Source organism: Ptychodera flava, assembly GCF_041260155.1.
Source record: "Ptychodera flava strain L36383 chromosome 23 unlocalized genomic scaffold, AS_Pfla_20210202 Scaffold_23__1_contigs__length_28996876_pilon, whole genome shotgun sequence".
Lineage (NCBI taxonomy): Eukaryota > Metazoa > Hemichordata > Enteropneusta > Ptychoderidae > Ptychodera > Ptychodera flava.
Genome location: NW_027248277.1, coordinates 8,919,530 through 8,933,793, shown reverse-complemented (window position 1 = coordinate 8,933,793; position 14,264 = coordinate 8,919,530). Strand labels below are relative to the sequence as shown.

At 35.7% G+C, this 14,264-nt stretch overlaps 1 protein-coding gene across 1 annotated transcript; it reads left to right on the top strand.

Moving 5' to 3' along the window:
• The first annotated feature begins 1,591 nt into the window (after positions 1-1,591).
• Positions 1,592-12,283, top strand: LOC139123909 (uncharacterized). Its single transcript, XM_070690063.1, has 5 exons — positions 1,592-1,777; positions 6,932-7,722; positions 8,909-9,062; positions 10,654-10,792; positions 12,100-12,283. Exons 1-5 carry the CDS (start codon positions 1,676-1,678, stop codon positions 12,243-12,245), a joined length of 1,332 nt encoding a protein of 443 aa, XP_070546164.1. The 5' UTR covers positions 1,592-1,675; the 3' UTR covers positions 12,246-12,283.
• The last annotated feature ends 1,981 nt before the right edge of the window (positions 12,284-14,264 follow it).

The following is a 14,264-nucleotide window of genomic DNA, read 5'->3' as shown; positions in this document are numbered from 1 at the left end:
GTTCATACATTCAACTACAACTATATGGTGTCCTCTTAACACGATAGCATCGTCCTGGGTTCTTCAACGTTCAAAGTCCACGTCTACCCAGTTCCTATGGTCCAAATTATCGGGTAATTGTCGCCGATCAGGCGGGAATTCCTAAAGACAACTTCCCAAGACAGTCAGTCCTCCCTAAGAATTAATAGGCTACTGGCCTCACAAATGCTAATCACCATATAACAAATACCCATCACCATATAACAAATGCTCATCACCATATAACAAATGCCTATCAGCATATAAAAAATGTGCATCAGCATATAACAAATACCCATCACTGTACAAAAATGCTCATCACCATATAACAAATGCCTATCAGCATATAAAAAATGTGCATCAGCATATAACAAATACCAATCACTGTACAAAAATGTGCATCAACATATAACAAATGCCTATCACCATATAACAAATACCCATCAACATATAACAAATACCCATCAACATATAACAAATATCCATTACCATATAACAAATGCCTATCAGCATATAAAAAATGTGCATCAGCATATAACAAATACCCATCACTGTACAAAAATGCTCATCACCATATAACAAATGCCTATCAGCATATAAAAAATGTGCATCAGCATATAACAAATACCAATCACTGTACAAAAATGTGCATCAACATATAACAAATGTACATCAAATCATCACTTCCCTTCACTTAAGGTTCCAAGACAAGAAATCGACCTTTCAAAGCAAAGATTATCTATTGGTTAATAAGCTCAGAATCCCCGTAAATTATATATTTTCCGAAAGCCTAGATATAGAGAAACATTTTTGTTACCATAGTGTCACCATTGTTTACATAACTATCACGTGATGGGTAATTTGCATAACCTTTCAAAAATCGGTTTTCCCTATGTTTTGTTTCAATGCTTTGAGATATTTGGCTGAAATTTGTGTGAGTGCAAGCTGTCCCAGGGATCTTTAAAAGTGTGTCTCATAATTTTTTTAAGAAAAACTTCCAGAGCAGCGAATTTAAGCCTAGTTAATTTCTTTAAAATTGTGCTAAAAATGAGCAAGTTATAAACAATCTGAGACACACTTAGGAGGAGCGTTGTGACAGCTTGTGTTCCAGTATTCCAGCATGTTGAGTCAGATATTTTAAAGTATTGAGACAAATACATACAATTGGAGAAAACAGATTTTTGAAAGGTTATGCAAATTACCTGTCATGTGATAGTTATATAAACAATGGTGACTCTGTGGTTACCAAATTGTTTCCCTATATCTGGGCGTTCAGAAAATGTATAATTTAGGGGGGTTCTGAGCTTATTAACCACTTGAGAATTGTTAGATTAAAAAAGTCAATTTCTTGTCTTGGAACCTTAAACAGCCACGGCTTTCCATATGTATTAATTCTTCTGTCTTTTCTTGCTGTCTGATCGGGTATCGGGTATGTTTGCCCCTCGGTCTCTCTGTCTATTGTATCACTGTTCTGTTCTGTTCTGTTCTGAACGGTTTTAATAAAAGGAGATTAAACTACATATTAAGGAAAAAACCAGCATCTGTGCACATCGGTAGGTTAGTGTTGGCGAAATCTGTTTTTTGGTGACAGCATTCTTTTCTGCTGCATGCATACAAAGGAGAGAGACATATCTATTGCATACGACAAGGATAGAGCATGTCGCAGCGAACTTACCGGGTTATATTCCAAGGTTGTGTGCTGTTGTGCATCGTGTCTGCTAGCTTGTATGTCCATAAACAATGGCTGCAAGGAACAGAGGTAAGTAACTAAAACTTCAGTCCTGCCAAAATGGATGGGGGAAGTGTCCTTAAACACATGAAATTAAAGTTGACTAATATTATGGTACATAGATGCAGCGAAACTAGTGATGTTTTACAATAGCCTAAACGTCTGGAGATGTGTTTTCGCAAGACGTTCGACTTCTACTTGTAATAAGGCAGCACGAATTACACTTAAAAAACATGAAACAGGTACAGAAGAAATTAGATCGCGACAAATTTCTTATCGGCTTGCAGATTATACGTTTTATGTGTTGCATATCCATTGCTTTATCAAATTGAATTATTTCAGAGCAAATTCTGATTTGATTCAGATGGAGACGATAACTATTTTATAGCTGCTTGGTAACTAAGTCCGAACTGCATATATTTTCTAATATTTCAGGCATTACTGAATGTCATTTCTGATATCATATATGAATATCGTGGAACTAACATGTTTTTGTCATATTTCCATCCAGAATCGCCTTTTAAAGAATAACAGTGGAATAATAAAGGTTTACCCTTTTCATGCAGAACTATGATAATTGTTTCAGATTGACGTGTCAAATGTGGGCTCATTCAGATTTCTCAAATCATCTCAGATGTTTGTTGTAGAGACAAATTCCTGCCTTAGGTTATTCGGTAAAACAATGCGCAAACGTATTAATTTGGATTTCCTTTCTATTGAATGGAATGATCGTGAGTGATGATAGCATTGCAGGATCGAAATCAAACACTCACTTCATATCTAAAGCTCACATGCAGTGCTTTGAAAACCTTTCGAAGTACATTCAAACATACATTCACACATTACTATAGCTTCAACTGTTTGTAAGTGGTGTCAAATACGTTTGTTGGTAAATTTGACCCTTAATACTTACCTCCATTTTCTTTTTTTTAATTTGTTTGCTACTACTATCAATGTTATAGTTGCATTTTCGGGACGTTTTGACTGATATTTTTAAACAGTTAGCAGAAAAGAGTATGCACTGCAATTGCTGTCAGAATTTGCCTCACGCATGCTCGTTACTTGCCACTACTGCCTAATTCAACTAAGTTGACACGTTTGTTCAAAATCGATAGCTATGTTATAAAGAATGTCACAAAATTCTACATGATTTCAAATTTCAACAATGACATCACTCATGTCCCATTACTTGGTTTTCGGGTGTACTAAACAGTTGATGGACATCAAGTCATATTTTGTAATCAGTGTATTCAGTGTGGGATATCGCGTAGAAATCTTCAAAACATGATAGCAAACATATATCAACAAAGAAGTGCACTTCATTAATAAAAATTAATTTATGATTTTTCAAAGTCAACATTCTTGTTTATATCATCCGCCACTAAATCACTGCTATTTATCTGTTTAAATTACGAGTTTTTGTGGCGCTCCATACTATGGTATACTTCATTTCACTACATTAACATTTCACTTTCTCTTTTATCATTTTACTATCCTATTTGCTGTTGAGCATACCTCTTCATACAACAGTCGTAGTTTCGGACTTGTCACTAACACTATAAATTCTTGTTCCTGTCTAAACATCTTAGCAGTTGGTTGTTATTGGAAGCAAATTTCTCTCCCTGGAAGCATAGAAGCATGAATACTAGCCATTACTACACCAGCTGTTGTTGTTTTTATTTTATTCTCGTCAACAGCGCCACAAAACGGCAAATTTGTTTCGCAATAAATATCTTACATTTTGAATAAGACTCATTTCTATTTTACTTATCATGATTTTAATCACTTTTTAAATGTATGTCTTTTGACCCCCGTTTAAGAATGAGAATAGATAATGCTTAGCAGCATTGCTGTTTTTCCTGCAATACTCTAATTTCAAAAGAGATATGATATTGCGTGAAGTAGTGTCAAGTTTTTACTAAATATTTATCAATAATACCAACATTGAGGTTTTCGCCCGAAATATGTATCGCTTCATCTTTCTAGTAAAGTATTGCTACCATACTAAAGTTTAGATTCTTGTCCTCTTGAAAATAAGTAGTATAAGGGAGTTGTTATCTCATCGTTGGTAAGAAATATGTTGGGTAAGTGCAACGGCACCATGTAACCCGTACTACAATATCTTGCTTGTGTCGAAAAACTAAATAATTTGGTTATTATGCGAAGTAATCTCTCTCTCTCTCTCTCTCTCTCTCTCTCTCTCTCTCTCTCTCTCTCTCTCTCTCCGTACAGACCACTGTTACACCAGCAGATATATATATATACATATATATATATATATATATATATATATATATATATATATATATATATATATATATATATATATATATATATATATATATATATACACACACACACATATGGTTTTCGTTCCCAATTTTGGGTTAACATACAAATGACAATCATATAATTTATTTCCATGTGAGACGAAAATTTGTTTCATCATCGAACGGCGCATATCATTTAAATCCCTGGTATGCGGTTTGTTAAAATTGTATTAGCATAATTTTGTAAAAAACAGCGTTTTCTATGTCAAGCTTTTTAATTTGATGATTTTTAAATCCCAAGAGTATCGAGTTGAAAATAGTTCCTGTTCACTTTCAGTCTAATGATGACAATGCGGCTTGCGACGTTATCAACACTTTATCATTAAATTCTTCGAAGTGTGGGACGTTCGATATATCAGGCACTTAATAAATTGGACAAAAGACTTTCTTTTCTCCATCCCTGCACATCAACACATCTCCGCAAGGCATTGGTATTGCGAGGCACGGGTTCTGTTGTGGTTAATCTACAGTCTGTTTCATGCGCTAGGCAATCATCAGGAGTGATGTTGGCAGGTTTTGCTACGTATATATAGGGTCAGATGTGTAAACATCTGACCGAATGCACCAATAACTGTAAATGTGCCTCAAATGTGCCTCAAATGTTGAAGACCAAAAGTATTGAAGAAAAATTGAAAGTCCAAATATCTGTCCCCTGGGCTAAGGGTAAAACATAGTGAATAACATTTGTGAGCAAAGGTATTTTAATATATAGAAAGTCTTTCTTGATAGCTAGTAGCTATAAGTGTGCCACTATGATGGTGAATAAAATAATATGGAACAGTTTTCTCCTCGGTTTCAGTCTTGATGACAATATCCAGCAATACGTTCATATTTTGTTGTTCCCTATATGCGAAGTGATTCACAAATTTGATTGTGTGCTGTGGCACAGCATGATAAAAATATCGCAACTCCAGCCACAGGTGTGGGTGAAGGTACTACGCACCAGCTAACCAAGCATAAGAAATCACCCATTTCATCTCCCCAATTTTAAGACGATTATCCATAATCTCTCAAATATTGCTCGTTTGATTTACGTCACCAAACAACTGGGCTATGCAGTCTGTTACATTATCCCAAGCTACCTGCTTGCTGGTGAAATATTATCCAGAACAGAGGTAAAACATCACTGCATATTTAAAGTCTCTCCTCATACATTCCTGTAAGTTATGTTTTAAATGCTTGACGGATCATGTTGCTATTCTGTCTTGGATGAGATTGAAGGCATAAAAATTTGTGGATTTTGTGAGCATAAGCAAAAAGACCGAGGCCATCATAAATATAATTGGACCATGAAATGGTCTTTCCCCCGTTTGGATAGACATTGGATTAACTGTGGAAGGTATTCACTATAATATTTTGAACAGAAAGTTCGCTTTTGGCGAAATTCGAAATATATGTTAGAGGTTTCATATTAACTTTTTTCCCGCCAGGCCTAGCAGTAACTAAGACACAGCTTGCCGAGGACAGAAAAGCAGGGGTTATAGTCAGTGTTAATATTCAAAGTAAGGCCATCGGCCTGACAGTTATTATACAAATAGAGGTCCTGTCGCTTCGTCACTATCACTGCACTGAACCAAATACATGAAACCCTTCTTGTTTCTGAGATTAATTATTAAGTTTCAACAAATACCGAAATCTAATCGATATGACGTGAATTATGACTGCTTCCATCTAAATACTTGCTTTCATTTTTGCCTTATGCTGATTATGCAATCGAGAGGACTTTACAATTATCATTTGATGCAATTGTCCATTTTTTTCAATATGTACAGGTAGCTGGTGAAACGAACTGTAGAAGTAAGATGGACAAATAACCACTACAATATGAAATATCGGTTTGCCACGACAACAGTGATCTGCAATGACTTCTTTTGAACAATTGCAAAACAATTTTAGAAAATCCTAACAAGTTGAACAAGCTACAAATGTTTTAGTGTTTTTGAAGACATATATTTCATGAGAAGCCATCTGGAAAACACGATTATTGTGTTGTTTTTTCAACGCAACCAAGTCTTAAAAAGTCGATCAAAACAGTGAGCGCATATTTTCATGTAGCGTTTCTTTGCGAAATGAATATTTGAGCTTTCAGTTGGAAATATAAATATTTAGCCATACAGAGTAAAACTTCACACGTATCAAAAACATTAGGAGCATTGCATAGGGAAAGCAAAGTTTACATATGTCACAGGTGGATCAAGATTGCGCAAGGGTCAACAATACATTGGAAATTAGTTTAAGCCCATCGTATGAAAACGAGCCTTGAAGCTGTCAAGAAGTTAATGATCTGTAGCTTGAAGAATAAATTGTCAAAACCTAAAATGACAAGTGTTTATATGGCGAAAATGATATGTCATAACTGTCTCTATAATCCTCTGTGAGGCACGAAATATTCATTTGATATGACTTTTTGTCTTTCTTATTTAAGGAAGTTTACGCCTTTAAATTGTAAGACATAAACTTTTTCCAAATTTTTCCTCAGGGGCACATTACAACAATTCCCTTTCAATTTCAAGAACATAATTCCATGGTCACCATGCAAAATGTGTTCTTGAGAAACACATTATCCAGACATTTAAATTTCAAAACAGCGGGTTAAAACTTTTTTTTACCCAATGAGCAGATACCAGTGAGAGAAAAAAAGTGTACTGTAAAAGTTTCAGAGTCCACTTTTTTCCCTCGGGTACATTCTACGTTGATAGGTTTGTCTTCCGAGAATATCTTCACTATTTTTCTCGGTACAAGCCTTCTGTCCTGATGAGTGATATTGAAGAACAAACGGCAAAAACACAATTATGTAAATATAAATCAATTCTAAGTGAGTCCTATTTTTGACTCTAATATACTTTCTCTGCAGCTTATGCACTGGAAAAATGTCATAACTGGAGAAAAACAACAACATTTTGCACAGGAGCGTCATGGACCTGACAAAAAGAACAGTGTTGAATCTGCAGCTGTCCAGGAACCGAGGAAAAACGTCCAGATCAAGCAGAAACAATCAACTGCGACAAACAAACCCAAGATTTACTCTAATCGGTATTTGTTACCCTTCAGGCCAAACGCAGCCGGAGGGTGCAATCACCAATACTGGAGATTCAAAAGAGGTATTATGATGTCATATCTAACAAATCGGACCTTGGTGATGACTCCGTTTTTCCTTCACGGCGGGCATGTTGCTGGATACACTAGAGAGCATCTTAGGCCGTTTAATGCTACATTCGACGCTGATATGTTGTCCAAGGTGGTGCCAGTTGCTACCATTGAAGCATTTAAAAGAGTATGCAATCGCAACAATACTAAAGTCATTCTTTGGCCCGGGGAAAGGGAGAGATACGATAAAATTAAGAAATCGATCTATACTGATATGGTTGAAGTCGATTTACCAAGCGAAGATAAAGTTATAATTTTGGAACAAATGCAACTAGATAAAGTGGTGTCAATAACCGAAAACGAAACCTGTGTCGCACTCTCCATAGATGAGTTGTTGCACGTAAAATTCAATAACACTGAACAACTACAGAATCTCATAGACAAGTATCTAGTGCCAGCACCGAAAGTCGTACGTATTGTCAATGATCTCACAAAGAAGATTTGCCATGGAAAACAGTATCTCGCATATCATTGGAGAAACCAAAGCGCAGAAGTGGTGTATGTAATATCACTCTTTTATGTATCAGTCTCACAGGACTTTGTTTGATAGTTACGCATGTTTTAATGGTTCTAATTACAAATTAGTATTTGCTTAATAGTCGTCAACTGTACTCAAAGATAGTATGGGGCAAAATTAGACCCTTGCAAAATTGAAGTTCCCCTGAATATTCTTGATGGAAATGTCTAATGGTCTAACTTTCGTAACCGTAAGGGAATGTGTGTACGGAAACGATAACCAGATACATTCTACTTGTACTGGTTAGATCCAAAGTGAAGCTGTTCTGAAGCTTTCTCTAAAAGTTGAAAACATCGAACGGTTAAGTAACTCATTTCCATTGTTAATAATGAAAAACAGATTTTCCGAATGATTAACGTTTTATCAAATTCTCTAAAATGAGTTGTTTCCAGGGACCAGGTTCACTATCCAAACAACAAACAAGCGAATGAATGAGTGTCGTACAACTGTGTCGCAGTTTTGTATGGTAATTTATTAACTGCGCACTCATAATGATTAAATAAGTCTACAATGATTTGCCAGTTGAAACAGAACAGAAAACTCTTGACACGCTTCTCTCCAAGTTAATATCATTGAACACGTGTTCGCTCAATAGCAATGGCGGGAAAAACTGATATATACAACGTCCTCCAGAGAGTTCTCCTTCGGGGTTAATCCAATAGCAGACCAAAAGCTTCCGTCAATGGGTTGGTATGTAGGGAAACTAGAAGTTCACAAGGCCTGCAAAATGAAAGAGCACTTACAGGATACATAAGCTCTTGGAGTCAGCAGATCGTGCTATCAACTACATCTTGTGTTCTAATTTTGTCGCCAATATGAATGGAGATTCGTATTCGTTTAAACCCCGCCGACGCCTGAACTTTCGACGCACTATGTGCTCTTATGCGGTAGACCACAGTCATTTGTGGTCTATTCCGCTCTGCGTCTATGTACCCTATATACGTAGGAAAGTTTGAGCGCAAGTTAAAGTCTTTCATTTTTTTGAAAGGCAAACACCTTAAAGAGAAATGTATATACAAGGAAATCGAAAAATATGAAACTATCACATCAATAAAGCACTGCAAACTTCGTCAAATTACCTATACAATTAAAGTACAGAAAAGTTTATTGATTTCCATTCCTGTTTGTTTCCCGACTAATCTGGTTCAGTTTCGCTATGATTGGCAGATGTTTCTTTGGCCGTGGGGGCAATGAGAAAGAATGTGCATCGCGTCGCAAAGTGATCAGGAGAGTTGCAGAAGTATCTGCAGAAGCTGTAACTGATCTGATGAAGAAGGAACAAATAGAGTGCATCTATTTGGCCTGTCCGCTGTGGGCATTGGTAAGTTCAACAAGTTACAATATTTGACATGATCACATTTTATTTCAACTCTTGCACTTTGTCTTTAGTGGCATTCCCTATCTTAACCGTCTAATCATAATATGTAAAAGGTTCATTGAATGGGACTTTGCATGTATTTTTGATTTTTTATGTTCTGTCTCTTAACACGATCGGAACTAATTTGTGGCAATTGGATCTTCATGTTTTTCAATTTTCTCAAAAATGTTAGATGCTCTATGACTGAATGTTCCAATATAACAAATTACTCATAAAAACAAGTATATTAACTTAAAAAGAAAAGCATATTAGCTTACATGTGCAGATTATACAGACATTTCTTCATCATCTAGTCATCCCAGGTTAGTTCCCATAGTGTTCTCTTACAGATACTTTTTATTGTTGGATTTTTCTTCAAATGTCTTGTCAAAAAATTGAAATATTTAATTTCATCAAAGTTACAAGTGCTGGCCCTCTAAGTCAGATAGTCGATAATTGACTATACACAGATGGTACGCATTTAAGAAAAACGTTTGAATGTTGATTGTAATGACCCTTTCTTAAACCAATTTCGACAAGACATTTGGATGTCTTCGGAAAGACACGAACTCTCTGTCTGTTTGTTTGTTTGTTTGTTTGTTTGTTTGTTTGGATGGATGGAGCATCGTACTAAAAAGGTCATGGATTATTGCATTGGTCATTTGTTTAAACGGAAACGTTAAATTAGAAGATTATTCAAGTGATATTCGGTCACATGGTTTTCCTATTTTTTATGTCCTACATTTGTTCTTCCCTGAAGTGATATTTAAAATTATCATATACCCATGCCCATATTGCTTCATCCTATTGACGTTCACCATAAATATAATCCGTTAGATTTCACGGTAAACGTCTAGATATGCACGATAAAGGTCATCTGTTTTGGAGTTTTCCCGAACTACATTAGCAGTTATTTGGTAAACGACGTTAACAAACAAAATGGCTGCCCTGCGCGACGACTGTTGACATGGCAACTCTCAAAGGTAGTCTGTCTCCGCGCGAGCTGAGTGTCGTACGACGATCGAGTGCGATCGAAATCAGGATAGACTTGAAGCTGAGGACAGTTTTTGATCGGTTACAATTGTAACAGCATATTGCACCTTAAAACGTTCCTCCTGTATAACGATTTTTTAATCTCGATGTCTTTCTTCTTGGGGGTTCATTGAAGTATGGAGGAATTGCAGTGATGTCGCGCGTGATGTTGACTTCGTCGTATAAGCTTACTTCATGAATGAAGCCTGTTCAAATAAATATTCCTATATTTATGCACAAGGCTTAATAAAGTAAAGCCTTAAAATGTCAGGTTTATTCGTACTGCTAGTAAAATTATGGGTATGGGTATATGATAAATCGGTTACTACCCAATATCGAATGTTCCTTGTGTTGCATCAGCATTCGTGTCATTTGTGCTACGTCAGACACTCGAATTCGTCTCGTGTCTGACGCAGCACAAATGACACGACTGATACGACACAGAAACAGGCGATATTGGGTAATAATCTCCAATTACATACGTGACTTTAGCCTTCTATTGTTTTTCTCTTGATCTTCCCAGGAAATGGTGGATATTTTGTCCAAGCGGATACCGAGAGCAAGCATCTTTACATCAGGCGATATTCTTGGCTCAACGAAATACCAGACACTACTTGAAGATTATTACACATTGTCCCTTGTAGAACAAGAAATTTGCATGAGTGAGTTTCGTAATCGTCAAAGTAGCTGATATATATAATATGATATATAATATATATAATATAATATAATATATAATATAATATATAATATAATATAATATAACTCACAAAATACACATCATACTGCGGGCGTCAAAAGAATAAGCTTTATTTGATGTGTGGTGGACATCAAATATTATCATATACGTCATAATCGTATCACTCCATTCTGGTGACGTTTACCGTAAAGTATCAGCCATGATATTTTACGGTTTTACGTCGAGATATGCACGATGACGTCATCAGAGGAATTTTTTAGTCCCGGCATCTGTTTTATGATGTTCATTTACATACGGAAGATTTGTCGCGGGTGTCGACTTCTGCGAAAACCAGTTCTTAGACAGTTTATGAATGAAGCCTCTATACATAAAAATTTCCAAATTTATTCGCTTGGCGGAATAAAAGTAAGGCTACAAACTTTAAGGTTTACTCTAATATATTTAAAAATTCAGGGCATGGGTTATTGTTATTACTGAATATCGTCACTTCCTTGCGTCGTATCAGCATTCGCGTCATTTGTACTGCGCAAGACACTCGGCTTCATCTCCTGTTTGACGCGGCACACATGCTGATAATGACACAAAAAAACAGGTCAAGTTGAGTAATAACCTCTTTACGATAATGATGCCGGTAACAATGATGATAAGGTCATCGACGTTATCATTAATCACCACTACCATCATCGTCAATTTGCTGGTAAAGTGAACACCTGGCACAAGCACATAAATTCGGACACTCAAACTTTCACAGCATTTTTTGGTCCACTACATGTGAGGGCTCATTTAGACACAATCGGATTCTTAAACTTTACTGTACTTCGAGTCTACCACTTGTTGGGCCCCTGCAGAAGGCCATGGAGTAAGTAAAGTCTTCTTGGGCTTAGTTTAGTGAAAATTGAACATTTTATTCCGCCAACAGAGTTACAGTTACAGCTGCCATTTTAATTTCAAGTGTCGGTAAACATTGCGTTATTTTCAATTGTTTACCCTGTACCAAATTTTCCATGGTTACCTGACATATTCTTGATTTCTAAACGCAATGGTTAAAGTTACCCCACGGAAAGATAATCAAAAGTTACATTCTATAAATTTCGAGGCGGAAAGCACCGTAGATGATTTACTGTAGCTGTCGAACGGTAAATTGATATCCCACATTAAACATGCTCGTCGTACCTTACAAATAATTTGCATAGTTGAAGTAATCCCAATATAGTTTTGTAAGATAATTTGACATTTAATAACATGGCTGCCATTATTTTTTACTTGTAGGAGCAGCAATATTTGTCGGCACGGTACACTCAAACTGGTCCGGTATGGTGAAGGCCAACAGAGCCGTAAATGGAAGAACAAGCCACAAAATCAGGGATATCATCGTTAAACTTCCAGAGGACGTTCCTTCAGGCTTGCTCAGATAAAGAAATCCCGGCAGCAGAAAATGCTTAATTTCTCCATGAATAGCACAGGCGACCCAAGTATTACTGAGTTTTTCCACTATTTTCTCTATCATTTTCATTTCTCTTCTTTCTTCATGCTCTGAATGATCGGAATAAATAAAATAAATAGTTTATATAACCTAACCCAGCCTCTGTGACTCTTTATTTTACACTCCATTACAAGGACGTATATCTCTCATACACACATGCTGTAATTAATTAGTCAACACAACTAATTATGCTAATCCGCGGACTTATCAGAGGTTGGTCAACATCGGAAAGATAGTGATGTTAATGAAAAAGGACCCGTTTTTAGTAACCATTCCTATCTTTCGCGATGTTGACCAACCCGTAAAAACCCTGATAAATCCACGGATTAGCATAATTAGTTGTGTTGACTAATTAATTACAGCATGTGTGTATGTCTCTCATACTATGAGAGATATACGTCCTTGTAATGGAGTGTAAAATAAATAAAGAGTCACAGAGGCTAGGTTAGGTTATATAAACCATTTTTTATTTATTCCGATCATTCAGAGCATGAAGAAAGAAGAGAAATGACAGAGACAACAGTGTGAAAAACTCAGTAATACTTGGGTCGCCTGTGTGAATAGCGGCCATTTCGGCCAAGTTTCGGTAAATGTTAGGTAATTTGTTTCTCTGCTACAAAACATTGCTTGGCGACACATGGTTTTTATTCTTGATTTGGAAAGAACATTATTGACGAAAATTCAAGTGAAAGGTTAAAGACCCGATAGCTGTATCTTGTTTGCATTGTTTTGTGATTTTACTTCCAAACCAAAATAAGTTCATGGGAATATACTCATTTAGCAGTGTTTATACAGGTTGAATAAGCTGTCCACTGTGACTACATGTGCAATTTTGAGCAAGATGAATAATAAATGTTTGCCCAAACATAAAATGGCGCCCTCATGCAAATAAAGCAAAAAAACACAGTACGCAGTGCATATATGCATTGGAATCTTCATAGAAACAATAGAGTAGTCCAATATAATGCATGCATAGTGCTGAATGTTTTCCACTGGGACACCATACGCTATGTTTTCTTTGTAATATTACCATTTTTTAAAATGGCGGAAAATCAAAAGAACTGTTTAAGTTTAAATTTACTTGTCCAATTTTTCGGTGGTAGAAGACTATATCCATTAAATCTGTAGAATTTAAAGAAAACCAGAGAAAAAAGAAAGCCATTTTCAGGTCGAAAAATTTCAAGAGTTACAGCTACAGGGGCTTTAGGTATTTCACTTTCGAGCCACATACTTCCTGAAGTTGAAGTTCACAACCCTTGTGACACTAAAAAAAGGGAGACTGGGTCATGAATCATGAAAATAGCTTATAACGAAACACTCAAATGCAAGGATCTATCCCTGTAATACTGTCGTTTTTTTGAAACAGTAACAAAAGACTTGGATTGAAAAGTGATATGGAAAATGTATCTTATTATAGTTACATTCTACTAGATTTTGTGATATAGCAAGATAATTATTCTTTTCTGTACAAATAGCATTTCGAAAAAAATGCTGACTCTACAGTTTTTATTGGTGCCTTTAATAAATGTATCTTGGGTAAGTTCATTACTTGGTCAGCGAAAAAAGGTTTTTCCGAAAATCTTATATATATATATATATATATATATATATATATATATATATATATATATATATATATATATATATATATATATATATATATATATATATATTCACGTTACCCTAGTGCATTTTTTCTGTTTATTTCTAGCTTGGCTTATGTAGTCCTTTATTTATCAATCTGTCTCTAAAACTGATACAAATGTCTAAGTATAATAAAGTTATATTGCCATTCTAGACGTCATACAGTTGCCATCGAATGTTTCGTTTTTTCATTGAGTGTAGATTACTGATGAGTGATGGAGTGTAGTCACAATGTCATTAGTCCTCGATAAGACAATTAATAACACATATTTTCTAACCAACCAACTATAAGAGCCCACTGTCCTTC

Excerpts from the sequence above, each read along its gene's own strand:
- LOC139123909 (XM_070690063.1), top strand. The coding sequence starts at position 1,676 with ATGTCGCAGCGAACTTACCGGGTTATATTCCAAGGTTGTGTGCTGTTG. Across the intron at positions 9,063-10,653 it reads CCTGTCCGCTGTGGGCATTG|GAAATGGTGGATATTTTGTC; the intron begins GTAAGTTCAACA and ends TGATCTTCCCAG. Across the intron at positions 10,793-12,099 it reads AGAACAAGAAATTTGCATGA|GAGCAGCAATATTTGTCGGC; the intron begins GTGAGTTTCGTA and ends TTTTACTTGTAG.